General features: G+C 47.4%; 1 protein-coding gene across 2 annotated transcripts in view; it reads left to right on the top strand.

Annotated features, from left to right (window-relative positions):
• Positions 1-13,223, top strand: part of LOC109296771 (WD repeat-containing protein on Y chromosome-like) — a 46,480-nt gene extending 33,257 nt beyond the window's left edge. For both annotated transcript variants that reach the window (XM_019516330.1, XM_019516340.1), the window contains exons 17-20: positions 1,088-1,272; positions 9,130-9,266; positions 10,813-10,959; positions 12,765-13,223. In XM_019516330.1, coding sequence (XP_019371875.1) covers positions 1,088-1,272; positions 9,130-9,266; positions 10,813-10,959; positions 12,765-13,049 — 754 coding nt within the window. In that variant the 3' untranslated portion in view covers positions 13,050-13,223. The remainder of the gene's footprint in view (positions 1-1,087; positions 1,273-9,129; positions 9,267-10,812; positions 10,960-12,764) is intronic.
• The last annotated feature ends 7,932 nt before the right edge of the window (positions 13,224-21,155 follow it).

The raw sequence follows: 21,155 nt of genomic DNA on the forward strand, positions 1-21,155 counted from the left end.
TAAGCTTCCTGCTAACCCGATGGTGTCACTTCTTTTGGGGTTTGGGGCTTTGGGGACTGCGGGTGGATCATCTCCATAGTCTATGTAGTCCTGAGCTGAGGTGTTTAGAGACGGCCTGCCCAACCTCTGGTGTGACCCAGGAGTAATACTGTTAAAATCCTGTGTCAAGCAGTGTGCGACCAAAATGAGACCCAGCAACTCAAGTTCTGCTATGTGTCCCTCCCCCATCATGTTCACAGCTAACACGTCCTAATTACTACCCAGGAAAAGGAACCAATACATCCCATTCAGTATAGAGCTGAGGCTGTCTCCTCTAATGGGTTTAACCTTTTCTGTAGTTGACATTGTCAAATTTCTCCTTGTCTAATGTTACTATTTTGGCCACACTTCTAATTATAGGCATGTCGGAGATTTGCAGTGAGATGTGCAGTCTTAGAGATTTTCCTATTCATGTTTGATTTAATGGAAATGGCCAGCTTGGAGTACAAAAAAAAAATTAAAATGGCACAGATTTTTGCACAAATGAATGTTAGTATTTGCATGTGCACCCTTTGGCTTTGGTACTAGAAATTTCATTCAAGGGAAAATCAATTGTCATATGAAGAAGTGCTGACGCAAAATGAGCCATTTCATGACAAGTGGACTTTTCAGTGTGAAATGACTTGGAAAAATATTGCCAAAAATGTTAATGCATTCCTTCCTTTTACATAGCCCTCTATTTATGGATACCTCTCCCCCTTGGAGTTGCTAACACAGCCAGATACCTTATTACTATATGAAGTAATATAGGACACATCCACCATTTTTTTTAAAAGCTCCTGACCTTGAACCAGTCACATTTTTGTCTATCTGGCGGGATGCACGGCCTCTACTTGGGATCTCTTGAGCATGTATTAACCTTTTAGAGAAGCAGGACTTTGGCTGCTGTGCTTCCCCTGCTTTACCTGTGGCAGGTCAGGGTGTGCTGTCTTGTGTCGTGTCAGGGTTGATGTTAGTTTTAGGAAGGGTTTAGAGTATAAACACCATAAGAGGAATGTTCCTGACTCCTGCAATGACACCTTTTGTATTTGACCTTTTTTTTTTTCAGGGGCTCTTGGGAGGAGAAAAAAGAACTAAGGAAAAGGACAACTCTGACTGAGCCGCGGGTGCTTCTCAGCTCCAAGGACCCCGTCAGAAACATGGAGGGGGACACCGGGGAAAAGGGAAACCTGCAGGAGAGCAGTGGGCAAGGCACTACTGCCTGCAAGGTGGATCTGAGAGCACAACTGCAGGGTAAGGCTGCACCGGGGGCCCAACCTCAGGACGTAAAGTATGTCCTCAAAATTTGGGACTTATTCTGGTTGGACAGTGAGACCTCACTCCATGCAGTCGGTGCAGGCAATGACTGCCCTGGTACTGGGGTGAGGGTCAGCTACAGGCTATTTTAAGCCCCAGCCCAAATGAGGGTATGCTGAAGGCTGCTCTTACTTACACTCATCTGCACTGGATGTGTGAGCCCGTTGCATCCGTGAGGATCAGCAAGCGTGCTGTGTGCTCACAGCTGGCCCTGCCCCACCATGCAGCTGTGCCATCCTTCTCTCCATGCCAGTGCTGAAAACTCAGCCTCCCACCCTGAGGAGCACTTAACCAACTGTGCTGTCTTGCAATCCTGCCTGCGAGGCCAGGTGAATGCATCGTCCTCAGCCCTGCCCCTGGCTATTGCGGCATGGCCTTCATTTTTGCAATGTGCTGCCCGACACCCTGGGGCTTCCCAGGTAACCAACCCTCGGGGTCAGGGTTTTGGCTGTTCTGTCTGGCTAGCACAGCCCAAATAATGAGGTACAGGATTGAGCTCTGGATGGGTGGATCTTTTCTAGCCATTAAAATAAGTTAACATTTATGTAATTATAGAATAGCGTGACTCATTATTTGTCATCAGGCTTCATAAAAGTGTGATGAAAGATGTATAGCAAAGTATTTAATTAAGTTCCAGGGAGACATTTATACATAGCTTAGATTGCAAAGAGCTAAATTCATTACTTCATCCAAATCCCAGTCTACTGCTTATTTTCTTCTGCTTCAAAATGATTTGAATGCTCTGCAATAGCTGGGTAAAATAATAATAGTGATAATAATAATTTTCAGAGTCAGGGGTGTATTTTACAGCTCCTAGGACTGCAATCTCGATATCTATACACAGTCAAAACTCCCAGTTAATCCAATGGGCAAACAGTTGAAATCTGGGGTGGGAGAAGATTTACCCAAGTCAGGACAGGACCCAAAGCCTGTTAGCAGCAGATTGTTCTAGCAGTCAGATAGTTTTACACAGCTGCCAAGCTTTTCCATAGATTGCACAGCCTTGACTTATTGCTAAGAAACAGACGGGGACCGGACTGCCCTTTTCACTTAAGGAATGCACAGCTGCAAAAATGAGGCTTCAGTTCATTTTGTGAACTGTGGGCCCCAGAAATATGGATTTGGTATAAATCACACGGGTGTGCCATAAACAGAGGCACATTCATAATCGTGATACATAAGAATGAATAAAACATTCCCAGATGTGTGGTGCCAATGCTGAGATGCTGTTGGGTACCCACAAAGGAAAATTCACTTCCATATTAAAGACTACAACAGCAAAAAGGAGAGAGCGAGCCAGAGCGTGCACGGCGACTCCAGGTATACAAAACACTGAGCAAACTCCCACAGTGGAAAATCTTTTCAGATGTGTGGAAATGTATTCACTGTGAAAGTCTTTGTTTCTCTAGCAATGAGTCAGATCCTGTGGGTGTCTTTTTAAAGAAACTAAATAATCCGATTACCGCTATTGCCATTTATGTTATCGGAGCAGGGTAGCTGCATCTTCTGCTCTGGAGTCCCAGCTCCTTGTCCCAGGGCTGGGGCAGGTAATGCCACACGTACCTCCATGTACAGTTTTACACAGCTGGCCCGATGCCTTAAGAGTCCTATTCTCAACAGCACTTAAGCATGTGGTTAAATCCTGTTGAAGTCAATGGTATGCAGGTATGTTCTTAATGACCTAATTAAGCACTTTGTTGGATGGAGACAGACTTAAGGACACGCTTACACTTCGGCGAGTGTAAACATGCTTTGGAAAATTAAGTTCTAAATAGTTAACTTTGCCTTTCTCCGAAGTTTTAGGCACATTGGCCCCTGCCAAAGCAGGGTAATCAGATGACTGAGTAATGGCGATGCAGTCTGGGAAGGCTATGAGTTGGGCCCTCGCCTTACCGAAAGTAGCTTGTGTCTAGCACGGCACTCACAAAACCTGCAGGTATGAAATGAAACAGCCTTGCGGAGATGAGCCAGCTGCAGGCTGTGTCCAGCTGGAGCTGCAGGCTGGGTGCAGGCCTCAGAGATTCAAGGCGCGAGTGGTGCGTGTGTTGAGCCCAAAGGCAGATTTCCTGCATGTTCCCTTCCAAGTGAGAAGTGCCTTGTTTCCCAAAGCTCAGGGGCTGACAACCACCGCGCTGCCCTCACAAACGTGTGCGCGCAAGCATGCGTCAGCACTGTATCCGCAATGCTTTGTGGAAGAACAAAGATCAGGCTCTCCTGTCAAGCAATAAAACCTACTCCAAGAGTCTGGGAGGATGCAGAAGTTTGTCATTTCATGGCTGTGAAGAGTTTACGATGGGCTGCAGCCCTTCAGAGCCGGCTGCGTTTCCACAACGAAATCCAAGAGAGGCGGCGAACAGGAAGGGATTAGGGCTGCAGGCAGAGCCCGGTGCCATCAATGGGGCCCTTTCCATTGATTTCAGTACATTTGGATTAAATCCTTAGGCACAGAGGAGCGGGAGGGATTATGCAGCAATCAGGCCAGGAACTGCAGAGATAGACTTTTCCTAGGTTCCTCTTGGCTGCTTTTTTTTTCTCTCTTGGCTTTGCTCTTCATCACACTTTTCTTTGGTTATGCCTGCATCCTTTCCCCAGCGCACTCAGCGAGGGACTGTACGCACCCTGGTTGCAAACCCCTCAGCTATTGCACGCACCCTGCTTGCAAACCCAAACCTAGGGATGTAGCAATGAAGTTGCTCTCAGGACGTTCCCCAGACCTCACTTTCAAGACCTGTGACTCCAGTGTACCAGAGGTTGGGCTCCCGTGAACCCGTGTCTTGGGTCATCCCTCTCTGGGAGCACAGGCATGTAAGTGCATCGTTCGAGTGCCAAACCTGCTCCGGGGGTGTCGGGCACCTGCATTAGTGAACACGTAACAGCTTCAGATCTTTAGGTGGACGCTGCTTTGCAATGCAGGGATGTTCTGTTACAGTATTTTGGTTCGGCATGTGTGCCTGCAGCCTTTCTTTCAGGTGGAGCTCAGGCCAGGGAAATATTTGCCTAGTCCATTCCCCCCGCACAATGGTTTATTTAAAGTCAAACACTAACTGTACCCACGGTACAAAATGTGCCAGGTGGAGCGACAGCTTTCAGAAGCAAAGGTCAAGCAGGAGCAAAAAGGGCGCATTCATGGAAGGTAGAAAACCGCATCAGACGGCGGCTTGGACCCCTGCAGACTTTCCATGATGTCTTTGATTTTTCCTGCCTATCAAATCCAAGGCAATATTCTGCATTTAGTGCCAAGCTGGAAGCAGCTCTGCTGTGATAAAACACGGGTTGCAATCATTCCCGCTCAAGTGGTTTTTCTGTGTGTTAAGCAGTGAAGGTCGAAGCTGCAAGTTCTTGAACTGAGGAGTGATCCTGGTTGCTTCACTGTTGATAGTCATCCCGGTGCTCAGCTTTTTCCCCCTGGAAGCCAGGTCCCTTTAGAGGGTGGCAAGATGAGCGCCCAAAATAGAAGAACTTAAAATCTCTAGTCACTTTTGAAGTTTAAAGCTGTTTAAACTGGGCGTATGGTAAGAGCTGACCACTCCCCGGCACAGGGTTTTACTCCACCGTCTGCCACGTGAGCTAGATGAGTGCTGGTTTTTTGGTACAGGCCCCTGCAAACCTGTCGAGAGTGGGGAGAAAGGTCTCACGTTCAGGATGTTGGACTGGGACTCAAAAGATGTCAATGCATTTTGCCACTCAGCTGCATCCTCCCACGATCGTGCTGAGCGGGTCACTCTCACCCAGCGCCTTCTGTCCCTATTCATAAAAAATGGGACTGATAATTTCCTACCCCACAAGAGGACTGCAGGAAGACAAATAAGTTCATAGCTGTGAAATGCTACTTGCAAATACCTAGACTAGACTTGACCCTGGAGAAGCCTGACAGTCCCTCCAGGTGAAAACAGCCAGGATATTCTCCCGGGAGCGTTTGCTCAGGTCAACAGGGGACGGATACATCAGAAACCTGAAAGACTATTGGAACAACCCGGGGCAAAGCCCAACGATTAGGAAATGCTTAAATCAGCAGCGATGTATGGAAGTAGGTCAGGTGGGAAGACAAAAGGTGCATGTCCTGGGAAGAGTCGAGATCCTACAGAATTAATTACTCCTCATCAGCTCAGGCAGATGCTATTGAAACCCCCCTCACCGCAGACCCTCATTGCTTAAGACAGACTCCAAATCAAGGGATGCCAAGTGCAGACTCAGCAGATACCAATTAATGAGATACGCAACCCAAAAATGAGCAGGAAAAGTGCCTCGGTGCAATGGGAAATCTGAACTCCCTCAAGAGCCAAAATTCCCTCAAAATACAGTACCGGAGGATATGATGTAGGTGACAGGGACAAGATTATTTAGGAAGGCCACAACCTTAGTTTGATGGACGTGACTGGCCTGACAGTATTACACCAGTTGAAAGATGGCCTCGGTAGCCTAATAATTAGGAAGCGTTTCCTCCAGGAATGTCCTCAGGCCAAGCCACTCTCTGCAAACCTGAAGAGAGGCCTGATTTTTGTCTGATGGATGTGGGCTCAGAAATGAACTTTGCTACCACCTGCCGCAAGCTCATTGGTTAAGCAGGACAAATTGCCAAATGCTACGGGAACCGAGGCCTCATTAGCGTGATTGAGGCTTTGGCAAAGCAAAGGCTTCTCCGTTTCCATTTATAGGAAACATTGAGAAAAGCAGTGGCAGGAGTTCAAGCAAGGGCGGTATGCACGGTTGCATTATGAAGTCTAGACAGCACTGGATCCCAGGGAGACCGAAGAATGTCTCTTTACCCTGCCTGGTGTATTGTTTAAAACTCAGAGGTATTATTCAATGAGAAACAAAAGGGGAAAATATTTAATTCCTTTGTTCAAGCAGGCACGGATGTATAATTGTCTCTTTTGAAATCCCACCTTCAAACGCGGTGTCTGGGAGATCAGAGGCTGCCAGCATTTTGCATGCACCCAGGCCTGAATGATCTCCTGCCAGTGAGGGCCTCCTCTGAAGTCATCTAGGTGCTTTTTCTATTTGTAAGCCCTTGAGAAGGATAAAGGTAGGGAGCAGAAGCAAAGATGACAGCTACCCTAGCTGCTAGAAAACTTTTCCTATACGGCCCGCCTTTGACTTCCACGGGCTCCTGGTCCCCTTTGTTTTTCTCAGGCCCTGGCGTTGCTCACAATATTCCTCTGATCCCCTGAAATGGAAAAGTTCCCCACGAGATTAGGAGGCGGTAGCCCTGGCCTTGAGTTTAGGGATTAATTTGAAAAGCAGCTGCAGTCTAGTGCAGTGGTGAGAGGGCTTGCATTCCCATCTGCCCCCGATGCAAGCCATGAACGACCGAGTTGTAGCTCGCAAGGGGCGAGGGCTGCGTGGAGGGTTTCAGCGGAGAGCTGCAGGCCAGAAAGGGAAGGGGTCCCACCTACCTACCCAGTCAGATAAGATCATAAGAAAAGGAGCGGGTCCTAAGGGGACATAAGGCAAGGTCAGGGGATCAGCGGTGGGAAGGCAGTCAAGGAGCAGGGTGAGGAGAGAAGACTTGTCCTCTGAGTCCCTGCCCTCTGGACAAGTTGTGGATTAGCGGCGGTCTGTCTGGATGCCACAGGATGCCCAGAAGTGGTCATCTGAAAGGCCGCGCTCTCTCCCTAGTGTGTTTCAAACAGCTGAGCCTAGTCGCTATTCTGCGCCTGGCTTAGTGATGCACACGCACCAGGCCGGGCTGGGCAGCAGCTCTGCAGAAAAGGACCTGGGGGTGACAGGACAGTAAGTTAAATAGGAGCCAGCCGTGCACCCTTGGTGCCAAGGAGGCTAACGCCATCCTGGGCTGCATGGGCAGGAGCGTTGCCGGCAGATCCAGGGAAGTGATTATTCCCCTCCGTTCGGCACCGGGGAGGCCACATCTGGAGTCCTGTGATCAGGTTTGGCCCCCCACAACAGAAAGGATGTGGACAAGTTGGAGAGAGTTCAGCAGAGTTGGTTGTGGGGCTGGGGGACAGGACTGGTGAGGAGAGGCAGCGGGAATTGGGCTGAGTGTGCAGAAGAGGAGACTGAGGGGGATTTGATAGCAGCCTTCACCTCCCTGCAGGGAGGCTGCAAAGAGGATGGAGCTGGGCTGGTCTCAGTGGGGGCAGGTGGCAGGATAAGGAGCAATGGGCTCAAGTTGCAGCAAGGGAGGTTTAGGTTGGATATTAGGAAGAATTTTCTCACTAGGAGGGTAGTAAAGCGCTGGACCAGGCTCCCCAGAGAGGTGGTGATAGCTCCAGCCTTGGAGGTTTTGAAGACCCAGGTAGACAAAGCCTTGGCTGGGATGATGTAGTTGGGGCTGATCCTACTTTCAGCAGGGGTTTGGACTAGACGTGACCTCCTGAGGTCCCTTCCACCCTCATTTTCTATGATTGTATGATTCCCCCCCACCTCCTCCTGCCACCCACACAAACACCAAGCCCCTCGTGAACTTAAGACCATTCAGGTTTGAGTCCAAATTTCATCTCTCCAGTCCTTTCCCTGTTACGGGATCCTGAAAATGAAAACCTTGGAGGTTCAAGTCAGGAGCTGTCGGCTCGAGTCCGCATCTGCTCTTCCCAGCATCTGCCATGTATAATCTCTGCTCAGTGCAGACAACAAATTCAGGCCAGTGCAACCTTTGCTTGGGCTTTCAATCAGTTTGACTTTGTGCTTCTCGGTGGATCTGGCTGGAGAATGAACTATTCCTTTTGCAGACAGGTTTCAAGGTTGAGGTTCTGCGATTTTTTTTTTTTCCTTCTGTTTTGAAATAAAAATAAAACCTTTGGAGGATTTGGGGGCAGTGGAATTGCCAAAATGTCCATTTTCAGCTCAGCAAGGTCGGGTTTGATTCCCTCTCTCTCCCTTTCTCTGGTCAGAAGCAACTAGAGACCTGGACCTCAGAAACCTTCCTGTCAAAAACTTTACTGAAATCAATATATCTTCATGAAATGTTTTGATTAAAATACAATGACTTGAAAATATTCTTGCTAGTTCTCCTCCTCTGGCTGAAGCCCGTTGCAGATTCAGCGGGGCGGGAGCGGTTTTAAACTTCAATCAATTTTTAAAATTCAGGGAAGCATTTATTTTTGGTCTTAACAATGTCTCAAAAAGCCCCTTGCACAACCTGAAAGGCATACTGTGCACAGCTAAACTTTAGCCATGACTGACACACGGCCTCCTCGGGGTTGAAATGCGGCCCCCGTTTTTAACAGCAAACAACACCTTGCAGCTGCAACAGGCAGCGCGCAAAACACCGATGAGGTCCTGCATGCAGCAGCCAGGCGGCAGAAGCAAATCATTCCCGTGTACAATGCCCAGGGATGCTTTTAAATGTTGCTCGGTTCAAATAAATAAAAGAGTATTCCTCTGGGATTGTGAGGTAATGAAGAGATTAATGCAGCTGGAATTTAAAAAAACTAAAAGGACGAAGTAATCTTTGAATTCGCCGGGCTGAATTTGACTAAAGGTGCACTGCAAATGGTCTTTTCTTTTTCCAGTCAGTTTGATAAGTGGCTTGAATCAATATTAACACATGCGGAGGTTGGAGAATGATTTCTCACCTCTGGCAATTATAACAGCATCCCAGAAGTCAATAAAGCAAATGGGAAAATGAGGGTCTGGCAGTGTTTGTCACTCCCTGGCAGTGCTGGAGAAGATACAGCCATATAATAAGTAGATGTGTTTTTCCTCTTAAGCCACACGACATTCAGCAGTGGGTCAATTGCTGATCTTTAACGCTGCTGAGATTCTTCTTTGAAAGTATCAGCAGAGGCGCTTGAACCCTATTCTCTCCTTTTTAACCCTATTCTCTCTCTGCAGAACCTCAGTTACCAAGACCTGATCGCCTCGGTCTATCACCATCACCCAGCAGCCAGCTCTCTTGGGAGGACGGCGTTCAAAGCCGCCTGGCCACCCCACAATTATTAACCAGCACCTTGAATCAAAGGAAATGCGAGGTGAGACTGTAACATCTTTCTTCCATCTCTGACCTTGACGCTCCCGCGTCCAACTGATAGGCGAAACCCTGACGCTTAGGACAAGAGAATCTGCCATGAGCTCAAAATAAGTAAAAGGCACACAAAATGATAAGGCAGCATAAGCCAAAAAAGAACATTTTGTGGGTTATGCAATAACAATCCAATCTACTGCAAATATAAGAACAAGTCGACTGTTGAGCAGCATGTAGAAACTAGCTAGTGGATGACTTCTAAAAGTAATAGCCAGTGATTTTTATTTCTGCACGAGGCAGCAAAGCTGAGATATATTTAATGGGGGGAAAGCAAACAAAGGTAATCCCCAAGGGTCTCCATTCTTAGTTATTCTTGCTGACATTAAATTTCATAGTGTAATGCTGATTTTCTGGGGTCGGGTGTGTCCGATGTGTAGGCGTGAGACCAGAAGTGAGTATTAGATCAGCTCATCTGCCCTCCTGCACAACACAGGCCAGAGAACGTCATCCAGCTGCTTCTCTATGACGCCCAATAATGCATACAACTAAAGCAGGAAGGCATCTGGTTTTGACCTAAAGACTTCAAGACCTGCAGAAGAATCCGCTCCCTCCATAGGTTGTTCCTATGATATAGTGATTTGTGGGCAATGGAATAAGCCCAGTCCTATAACGACTATATTTGAAGACTGCTCAGTAGTCTTCAGTAAGGAGGAGGTTGACCTGGCTGCGTTATCCAGCGGACAAGTCTCAAATCTGTATTCTGGTTGGTGTTCTCAGTACAGTGGTCAAGGAGATGTCCTGGAGGTGGGATTTTGTCCAGGCCAAGGCGGAGGCATGATGATGCAGGGGTCATGCCCACCGTCTTTTGTACCTGTACTTTGGACGTAAGGAAAGGTCGGTCTCCAAGGCCGTGGGTCCGGAAAGTTTGCAGGCAGAAAATGTCACCTCTCAGACCCTATCACTTCTCCCTTTCTTCTGAGCAATGAGAGAAGTAGCACAATAAGCCTGACGGACCCTCTGAGATGCTGTGTTCCCTACTGAGCAACGCATCTCCTGCTCTTATCTTGTCTCTCGTCCACGGGCTTTCCTTGTTGGCTCGCAGCGTGACCTCCAAACAGGAGCTCGCTGCAGGTGAAGACCCATGGCAGACAGCGGGGTGCTGCGTGAATGCAAGGGTCTACCCAAGGCCTGGCATTGTAAACTCTGCCATGCAGGCACAATGGTTCATGCTTCTTTCCTGGAAGTAGCCAGTATCTTTTGGTGCATTTGAAAAGTAATATACAGCTTGTTTTCTTGGGGTCGTGCTTTGTCCGGGGTTCGCAGTGCTTTCGAAGAGGCTCTTGCAGAACATGAGTCCTTCACTCCCATTAAAGTGCTTCCAGCTTTGCAAATGGGACAGCTCTGGGGCAAATGGGACAGCTCTGGGGCAGTAGCTACAGATGTTTCCAACAATAATCAAAGCTCTCTTCCTCTAACAAGGGAGCTCCTCTCTACATCAGTATGATGAGATGATTGCCATCGTAATCCAACCTGTCTTTCATTTGCAATGCCAGGATCCTTTCAGCCGGTACGTGGAAGACAAACTGATAAAAAGAATAGCTGGAAGGAAAGCCCGTCGGCATATATTCGGCACTATCAATGCTAAAAAATGCAACCCGTTTGGGACAATCTGTTCACCTTTCCAAGCCCTCACAACCTCGGTAAGCATCCTCCTCTCTAATATCTTTAGATTAGACACAACAAGCCCCAGCATGTTGCCAGGCTGCAAAAGCCCATTCTGTCATTGTTTCCGAAACAATTTTCCAAACCAAAATCTTATGAAGACCCAGCGTAGCGTGTTTGGGAGAAGTTGGATGATTTAGTCTAGAGAAGACTGAGTGCGGATTTAATCGGTCTTCACATAAAGAAAGGGTTGCTATAAAGAGAAATGGGGAATCAGTTGTTTTCTGTGTTGTCAAGGAACAAGACAAGAAACAGTAGCCTTAAATTGATTTAAACAAAAAAGAGATGTTTAGGTTGCATATTAGGAAAAACTTGCTAACTATGAGGGCGGTTCCATGCTGGAGCAGATTACCTGGAGGTCATGAAATCGCCATCATTGGAAGTGTCTACATTTTTGTCTGGGACGGTTTGGAGAAAGTTGATTCAGTCTTGAAGAAGGGCTGGGATTAGATGGTTTCCTGAGGCCCCTTCCAGCCATATATTTCTATGATCCCTGTCATGTTCTCCTTGCGCCTTTTCCAGAAATGTTTCTTTTCTCCATGAAATGTTCTACAAATGGCTGAAGTTAAAAGAGAGCAAATGCACACAGCTGTCTGTTAAAGGGGCAGCATCAATTTAAAAAAATCATAATTAGCAACCGAGTCATATGACTGACCTTATGAACAAACAATTTAGAATATTAAAATCGAAATAATTATAAAAGGCTATTTTTGATCTAATTGCTTGCCAGTTGCTTACTTTTTGAAGAGTAATTTGCTTTCACGTTTTGATCATCACTTTCTGGTTTTCAATGCCACCCCATTCAGTTTGCCAGATCTGCCTGGGAGGAAAGTATCAGTGAGCGTCTAAAATGTATAAAAGAAAACCATGCAAACATTTATCCCAGCTTGCATGAAAGCTTGCTTTTGCAACAGTGAAATGCAGAGTCCCCTTCGAGGTGGCTGTGCTCCTTTCAAAGAGAGCCAGCAGTCCTCTTTTTTTAAGTCCTGTTACCTTTGATCATTTTTTATGTTTGAAGTTTATCTCCTCTCCCACCCGCCTTGGTCTGTGTTTGTAAAGCACCTGCCCTAAGCGCGGCATCTCCAGCGCTTCCAGGCATTATCGCCAAATACCAGTAATCATCATATCTATCTAGTATGCGTCTTAGCAGCTTATATTACTCCCGTTACCACAGTGCCCCCAGCACCTCACTGTCTTGAATATACTCATGAACTGATAATAGTGGCACTTAGAGCACATGTATCTTTTGATTTGAAAAATGCTGCATAAATATTAACAAAGTCATCCACATGATACTCCCAGGAGGTGCATGGGATTGCTGCAAGGCTTTCAAAGAGGAAAGCTGAGGCATAAGTGGGTAGGTGACTTGTATAAGAGTATATATCTGCATCGCAGACTGCGTTGTAGCGTAGATATACCTGGGCCGACTTTAAATGAGCTTGGCTGGGTACTGGAAATAGTCTGGCTGTGGGAGAAGTAGGGGAAATCAGGCTGTATGACATGAGGGTTGGACTGTATCTCGCGTATCTCTGTACTGTATCGCACCCTGCAAGGTAGACATGCCCTAAACCTGCAGAGTTAATCAGTGCTGTTGCTCTGTGGAGCTGCTGCAAAGACTGGCATGTGTCGTTTAGAGAGGGGCTTTAAAGAGACCTTCCTTGTAACGTGTCTGGGCGCACGCTCAGAAACTGCGCGGATAAAGAGAAATCACTAACAACTGCTGTGATGAGAGATCCCCCCCTCCCTCTAGGTTCACCTGTGAGCTTAACTCTCTCTTTCTTAGGAGTTGCAGAGGCTGACTTTACCTGAAGACTTACCCATGACCCCACGGATGCTGAGACAGGGTATAGTCTGCACCTCTGAGATGGACTTAAGATCTTTACAACTTACCTTCCCAGAGCTGGATGGTGAGAAGACGGATGAGCCCACCCTGGGTGAGAAAAAGAAGTCATCCGTCCATGCAAAAACCTCTTTCCTTCCCCCACTGGTGAAGCCTCAAACACCTACCCTCTCCTCCAGCACAAAGGCTAAAAGTTTCCCGATTCCCCCTTCACGCCTCTCGCCATAGCTGTCTCCCGGCTTGTAAAAAAAGTGCAACACACCAAAACCTCCTGAAAGACAGCATCCTCTTCTATATAGCGCTTTAACTTTCAGTAGCAGACCCTGGCCTATTATTTTGTGCAAATGCTTTGAAGCCTGAGCTTCCTCCTTAATGTACATAAAGTAATTGAAGAAGAGCGTTTCTGCTGTTTGGTTTGAAAACGTCCCTGCCTTTAATAAGTAAAGCGAAAACCAATGATCCCCAATCCCATGATGAGCAAAAGCAAATCTCCAGCCCCAAGCTCTCGCCGTCGTTGGTATGTAGAAAGCATCTGACTCAAACGTCTGGCACTTCCAGTTTTGCAAAACACAGTTCAAGAGACCACACTGGGCCACGTTTGTGTATCTAAGTCCCCTTGAATGCCCCTTTACCTCTTGAAGTGAGGTGTAAAATGTAATCAGAGAAATCGCAACTCGGCTATCTCTGTTTGTCGGCTCTCATAGTAATTCTCTAGTAGTTGCTCTGTATTTTGAAATTTCCTTAGTTAACGGCAGCTCCAGTTAAGCCTAAATGTTACCATATGAGCCAGTGCTCCCCTGCAGTTTATAAGCTGTTGATACTTAGTTATCTAGTAAAATCATAGTGCCTTCAACTATAATTGCCCTGTAATCTGCATATCACACATAATTATGCAATTGAGCAATGGCTGCAATTGCTGAAGGGGGTTATCATTTGCCCTTTGAGGGAGTGGAGGGCAGACAGCAGTTGTAAAGCCGTTTTCAGACACTCGTTAAACCATGAGTTTGACCTCAGATGCAGCCGTCTCACTCTGGAGCGGGAATCGATGCGCTTGGTGAGGTCTGGGATCAAAGCAGGATGATGTCATCGCAGCAACGTGACTCGAAATGTCATCCAAAAGATCTCTTGTTTGAGTCCTAGGTTTGCAGCTCGTTTGGACTGCGTACGCCGGGAGGGATCTTGGGTCATGAGAACAGCCAAATTAGAGCTGAGCAAAAACCAGAATGTCCCTCCTGGGCAGAAAGCAGAAATTTTGCTATTTGTTCTCCTCCCAGCTGGTGATAGAGTCAAAATAGCGGGGATGTTCCTTGCACTGAAAGTTGCAGAAAGTTCAGATTTGGAAATACCCAAAAGGGAGCCAGAGGGGCCTGTATCGGAGAACAGGAGCATGCAGCATTCGAGTCGCGCCGCCCAGGAGGCACTTTAATGCTGAACTGCCTCCAGAATATTTTGTGTCAGTTTTCCTAAGACGAAACAGAAACGTTTCTGCAAATTGAAACGTTGTCTGTAGACAACCTCGATTTTCAGAAACCGGAAACGATGCCAAGAGAAAATTCTTGACCAGCCCAACATTAGCCGTGCAATGGATGTGGCCTGATGACCGCCCAGCTGCCGTTTTGCAGGAAGACTGTGACATGCTGCTTTATTTAAAAATGCAAATCCAAGACTGCTCCCCATCCAAACTGCTCCCTGTTCCTTAATTCAGAGTGAATGTTAGTCTAATTACCTGCAGCTCAAATCTTCTTGTCCATGCCACCATGATACAGACACCGTAAGAAGACTGGAGGTGGACAGGTAAGATCTAAAAATGTGAGAGAGATCATAGCTAATTCTTTCCAAACAGGCACAACTCATTTAGCTATAAATGGGACAGACCTCGGGGTTAGAATTGAAAGCAATTATGCTTAATTACATATAAGGCAGGGGAAAACTGAAAAAGTATGTTTAGTGGATCAGGCTCCTCTGAAACGGTCTAACCACAACCTCCCCCAGCTACTGATGCTGATGACACACCGTAGAAAAGCAAAGCAGTGGAGGAAGCACAGCCCTGTGGAGAAGAAACATTTTAGAAAGACGAAGCTCCTATAAATGAGCCCGCAAGAGCTTGCTGCAAACGGCAGCCATTTCATTAACCTAGCAAGTCATCTGGAGTTTCATAACATTTAAGCAGGCTCAGTGGATCAGTCCCTGGGAGTTTTACTGTGAAGTCCTAAAAACCTCTGTCTAAAGGAGAACTGAGAAATTTCTGAAACCTGGGTAGGTCCGCGGACAAGGAGCACAAGTGGGGAAAAAAAGCCAAAATTAGCCATTTCACTGTATTGCCCCCTACCCCCGCAAAACCCTGGAGCCAGGAAGAAGAGACAGCTTTGTATCGTATGATCCTCAGCCCTGTGGAGCTGAAAGGCAGGGAAAGCTTCCCCCTCAGCAGTGCAGAGCCACATACACACATCTGGAGTCGTGGGTCCAGTTTTGGGCCCCTGCTACAGAAAAGATGTAGGAAAAATTGGAGGGCAATTAAATGGTTTGGGGGCTGGGGCACATGACTTGTGAGGACAGGCTAAGGGAACTGGGTGTATTTAGTCTGGAGAAGAGAAGGCTGAGGGGGGATTGAATAGCAGCCTTCAGCTCCCCGCAGGGGGTGCAAAGAGGATGAAGCTGGGCTGCTCTCAGCGATGGCAGATAACAGGACAAGGAGCGATGGGCTCCAGTTGCAGCAGGGGAAGCTGAGGTTGGATATTAGGAAAAACTCTCTCACAAGCAGCGTAATAAAGCACTGGACTAGGTTACTCAGAGAGGTGGTGACATCTCCATCCTTGGAGGTTTCTAAGACCTGACTACACAAAGCCCTGGTTGGGATGATGTAGCTGGGGCTGGTCCTGCACTGAGCAAGGGGTTGGACTAGATATGACCTCCTGAGCTCCCTTCAACCTTTATTTTCTATGATCCTATGCACATTTATAGCACGGTCCCGCAACACAGCGACTGATGCAGGGTGACGGACAGGCACGCGCAGAGCTCCAGCTGGAATCAAAGGAAGTGAACAGCACTCAACTGCAAATGTTTGCATCTCCAGGCAAGCTCTGGCATTATAGCTGTGCAAGGCAGACGGCTCTGCAGAGTCAAATGGAGGACCGTGAGACTGCATGCATGGCGGTCTGGGAAAGATTACGGGGGAGTCGGTTGCTGAAGGGACCAGAGAGCTCTCCACCGAAATAATTCTCAGAAGTGCTGCACTTCAGAAAATGATTAGAATTTATCACTTATTGTTCGTGCGCTATTTTTTCCCTGTGTTTGAAGGGCACCTTGACTATTACGGAAGCCAGAAAAGATTGTTGAATCAGCAGGGGATTTCTAACCGGAGAAGTACGGTTAGTTAATAAAAACAGGCAATTTACACAATTTGCAGAAACAGCTGGGGCTTATCTGGATGCCAATTAAACTGGTTCCCAGACCAATTTTCATAAAAAGATTAGACATTTATATGAATATGAAAAGCTTCTGCAGTTACACTAGCTAGGACACCAATTACAAGGCCCCAAAGCCTCCTGCTTTAGAGCACCATTGAAGACCCCCAGGTCAAGAAGCAATGTTCCCGGCGTGTGCTATCGCACAAGTCCTTTCAGATGCTCTTATCCACACAGGTGAAATGGAGGCAAGTATGTGAAGTTAAGGGTAAATATAAAGCATCCCCAGCAAAATGTAGTGTGATAGCGTGAGAGGTCATCAGGGAAGCGTGGTGATATGGAATTACACAGGATCCAGCTGTAATAATGCCTGAGCTTGAATTAAGAGCAATAATTCATTGCACATTGACTTTCACCACAGGACCCACCCCCCCGGATTCAAACCCAGTGTCTTCCAAGAGTAATTCAAATTACAGTAATCTTCAGCCTATCTCCTGTGTGGATGTACTTAGCTTTACTGAAACTACCACGTGGAAATTCAATGAATGCCTTTGCCTGAAATATAATTCACTGCAATTTCTGATGTATACCTAGGAAGACCTATTTCTGTTGCAGCAGCTCATGTTGAACTTGCCGTTATTTCTCAGAGCTGATCTCACTAGTGCAGGATACTTGACTTCCGGGTCCAAAGATTGCAAATGCCGTGACTTGAGAATATGGATGGAGCGAGGATGGAGAACTTTTCAAAATGCTCGGGGATCACTGGTGAAGCTCTCCCGTCCTGCGGCTCAGCATCCATAAGGCTTGAAAGGACGAGTTGGTCAATACACAATGAATTATTGCACTTAAGCAGCCAGGGCCCTAATCTCCTGTGCACCAGAAAGCTCACAAGCAAACATTGCTGAAATGTCTGAACCTGGAATGAAGACAGACTTACTTGACTTTGCATTTACACATTCGGTTCCCACTGAGCTACGTGAGCTGGAAACAAATGAAGTATCTGGGATCTCCAGAAAAGGCTTAGAGTTGAAAGCTCATATGGTTTTTTTGTTGGGTCCTGTTGCCTCGGGAATTATCTCTGTTACTTGCAGAATATTTTTGCTGCTCGTCTTTTTGTCATGCCATGCTGCCTTTTCCAGAGAGGGAGGGAATGACGCAAGAACAGCCTTGAAAGTAAAGCCTGCAAATGAGCACGGGATCCACTCGCCACTCGACCACAGAGTCCCATTGAGACCTTGTGCAAGTCCTCTAGTGTCTCTGTGTGTCTGTTCCCATCAGAATAAAAGGGATGATAATACCCACTCCCCGTCCTCCCAGAAGTGATGAAAGCTTCAGCTGGCATCAGAGAAAAGTGGAGGCAGTTCGGGAAGTGGAATTTAGGAGCCCTGGGCTCAATTTCCAGCTGTGCCGTGCACTTCCTTTGGGATCTTGGGCAAGTCGCTCGGGGACAGAGGCAACGAACGTTTGTATTTGTTCCGGTCCCAAATCCCAGCACTGCGTATTTTGTCCAACTGTTGAATGTACGTAACCTAACAGGCCTGTCAGAGAGAATGAGCGCCCAAATCTCTGCCCTCCCAGGTGGGTGCCCGAGCCACTTGGATGCAGAAAGCCACGCGGTTTTCTCTCTGGCTCAACAGATCTTGAACTCGGTTCTGCAAGCTGGCCCAGCTTTGAACCTGGAGGAGAGTGCCCCACACCTAGAAAAGCCCGCAGCCAGGTGGGTCAGGCACTGCCCAACATGAGGGAGGTGCATGTGAATCCCCTCTGATCAAACCTGGGCCTCTCCATCCCGCACTCAAGCTCCATACGAAGGAAGGCCTGGCTTCTGGACCCTTTTGGACTGAGAAGAGATGCATGTTGATTGCCTTTGGCTGGCGCCTGCCCAAGCTCTGGGGTCAGAAACGAAGGCATTCGGGAGCGTAGGCGCTTCCAGGGCCAGGGAGCAGCTAAAAGAGGTCACTTAGGATCGCAGGTTTGCAGTTAGACACCTAAAGCACCCGAGTCTTTTTGGATCCGTCTTTTCCAGCATCCCAGCCAAAGTAATGCAACTTCCCTGTCTCAGGCTTTCCTGCCTTGCCTAATTGACATTGCCAGGACTCGCTCTGACTGCATGTTTGTGCAGCACCGAGCAAAATAAAGCTTAGCTGGGCCCTGTGGGTGCTTTTGCAATATGAACAGTAAGCAAGGCAGCTCCGCGGGAGGCGGTCAGCACAGGTCGACCAGGCTCTTGCCATTTCACTGCTCCCTGCCGGAAAACGACCCCGAGTGAATCATGTCCCGAGAGGAGGCTTCTGTACAGCAGAAGCCACATCCTTTTGCCGACGTACTCAGCTTTGTTTTGTTTCACTCTATCTCCAGCTGGATGGTGACCTCGTTGCAACCACAAACCCAGCGCTCTCCCCAGGAAAGCAGAGAGAAGGCGGCACGTAAACCATAGCCCTGCTCTTCCCCTGCCCTGAAGAGTGGGGGTTTCTTCTCCTGCCCTGCTGATTGCCGCGCCACTGGCTCTGCCCTCGGGGCGATATAGGCTGTTCAGCACACTTGCTTTCAGCAGAAAAAGAAAAGAAATCACCACTGTCATTTATAGGAGCTGGTAATAATCGCTGCAAGGCTGGCGTTCGTTCCAGACCTGTCCGAAAGGTCGGTGGCCATTCACAAGTAACCTGGCCGTGGCGTATATTTGTTTTGCCAGGTGTGCTTGACTTCCCAGGGGACCTTTTGGACCTTAGCTGTTCATTAGTCCTGCAGTCCAACCCACCGCTAGGCTTTAAAATACTTTTTCTTTCCATGAGTTAAGGAAGCTTGTTACTCCCCTCTGCCACAGCCTGACACTTAGTGCAGCTGTGAAAGGTTCACACACTGTAGCTTGCCATGCTCTTGCTCCATGGAAACTATTGAATAATTATTTCCTTCGACTGAAACTTGGTTTCCATTGTACACAGCATCCACTGACCCCTGTGCTCACACCTCACTGCCAAACATAGATTAATAGTTAATAAATAAGTCCCCAGAGGGCTTGGTAGAATAGCAACTGAATGTATTAAGGACGAGGGGCTACTCCATCTGCGTCTCACTGCAAATAAGATGAGGCCGCCCTGATTTTCCCACGCACCCACCTCAGCCGTGCATCGGGATATCAAGTTTACCAATGTTATATAAACCCAGTACCCTCTTCTGTACAGCGGCACCTCTTCTTGGGTTTCGTCTAAGCCTCTCTTACCATAAGGACTTCCACAAGAAGAAGAACAAGAAGAACCAACCTGCTGATGGTCACGGACAGGGATGTGGGAGGGATGAGGTTTTGTTTTCGACGCAAAGGTCCTCTCTCAGGTACACTTCTCGAGAGGCGCGGGTGCTTTCTTCAGCCCCTACGAGAGCTAGAACCATAATCCTTCTTAAATTGTCCCCTCCTCACCTGAGCTGCAACCATGCTTGTTCCTAAGGATTTTAGGAAATGATAAAGCACGCACCTCCCAACTAATACCATGGGGGGAAAGATCCCACTGCTGAAAGGTGGAGGACTGGCAGTCAGGTGGTACAATAATATCTGTACTGTACCTCTCGTCCTGTTGTTTTGCATCCCGGTGACGCAATGAACAATCAGCAGCCTTTACCTGTCCTGTCACTGCCAGTGGTGACACACGAGCCATTTGGCTTCAGATGAGATTTATGCTCCTAGCAGTCTGGCTATGGACCAGCTCATACACCCCCCACAGGCTAGTTACTGACAGCTCTGCTTGCCAAAGGAAGAAAATGCAGCTCCCCATCCGGCAAAGGTAAAAAGCAGACTGCAAAGCCGATGGGTAAAGGTCTGCAGGCTGTTTTTGAAGGAGCATAGCGAGAGGTAAGCGATATTGATTGCACAGATAAGACTGGTCTACATGAGGAAACGGGCTGGGATATTTATTGCCAAAGAAACTATGCTGCAATTTGCTCCCTTTGTGGACGCGCTGTTCACGCTGATTCTGGGACAGGGCGTCCACATGGAGAGCTCTGCAGGAGCAGCTCCTCTGCAATCCTGCACGCGCGGCAAGGGTGACTCAGTTTCCCCGTGTAGATTGTCAAGTCATTTAAGCCGGCAGAGGAGCTTGTTGCTGTTATCAGTTTTCCAAATGAGGTTGAGGTGACCCTGTCTTTCTGGTGAAAGGCGAGAGAGCACGAGACTGAGGGTGTGCATGAGAGCGAAGGTGTCAGCAAAGAACAAATCGAAGGTCTTGAAATCGTGGAGAAGCGGAGCATGAAATGGGATTTAGCAAACGTTTCCAAGGGAAAGGCGGGGAGTGGGCATTTGATCTAGCGTGAGATGTCTTGCTTATGCCCCCGCTGATCTAGAGCTGTAACTTTTCATTGGACACCTGGGAGTCCAAGTGCCTGGATTCTCCCTCTTTCTGCCCTTGACAGAAGTCAAGGCAGTCTTTCATTTTCTCGAAATAGCCTTTGTTCTTTTAGGCAAGCGCTTCTGGTCTCTCAGTAGAAAACCCAGCTCTGGCTCTCAGCATTATTGTTAAGGAAATGATTGACACACAAGTTGCTCTTAGGAGGAGCAAAGCACTGCAGAGTCACAGTGATTTCCATATGAGCTTCAAAAGTGTAGACGTATGCTTTTCAAAGGTATTGAGATGCCTGACTCCTGATTCAATGGGAGGCAGGTACCAAGAGACCCTTCAGTGTCTGCCTTTCACTATCAAGTCTTTATGTCAGTGATATTTCCTGTTTCTTTTTACTAGACTGTCCCATAATGACATAAAAATATAATTAAGTCCAGTTTCTCTTGCTTTACAACAGTCATTATTTTTTTAAGTAAATCTTTAAACAATTAACAGTTAATCTTGTTAATGAGTCTAAACCCTTCCACTTGCATCCAAAAATAATTGTGCTCAGCAGGGGTGGAAGAATAGATATATAATAATGGAGATATACTTTATATATT

Source organism: Gavialis gangeticus, unplaced genomic scaffold (genome assembly GCF_001723915.1).
Source record: "Gavialis gangeticus isolate Ggan-Ray unplaced genomic scaffold, GavGan_comp1, whole genome shotgun sequence".
Taxonomy (NCBI): Eukaryota; Metazoa; Chordata; order Crocodylia; family Gavialidae; genus Gavialis; species Gavialis gangeticus.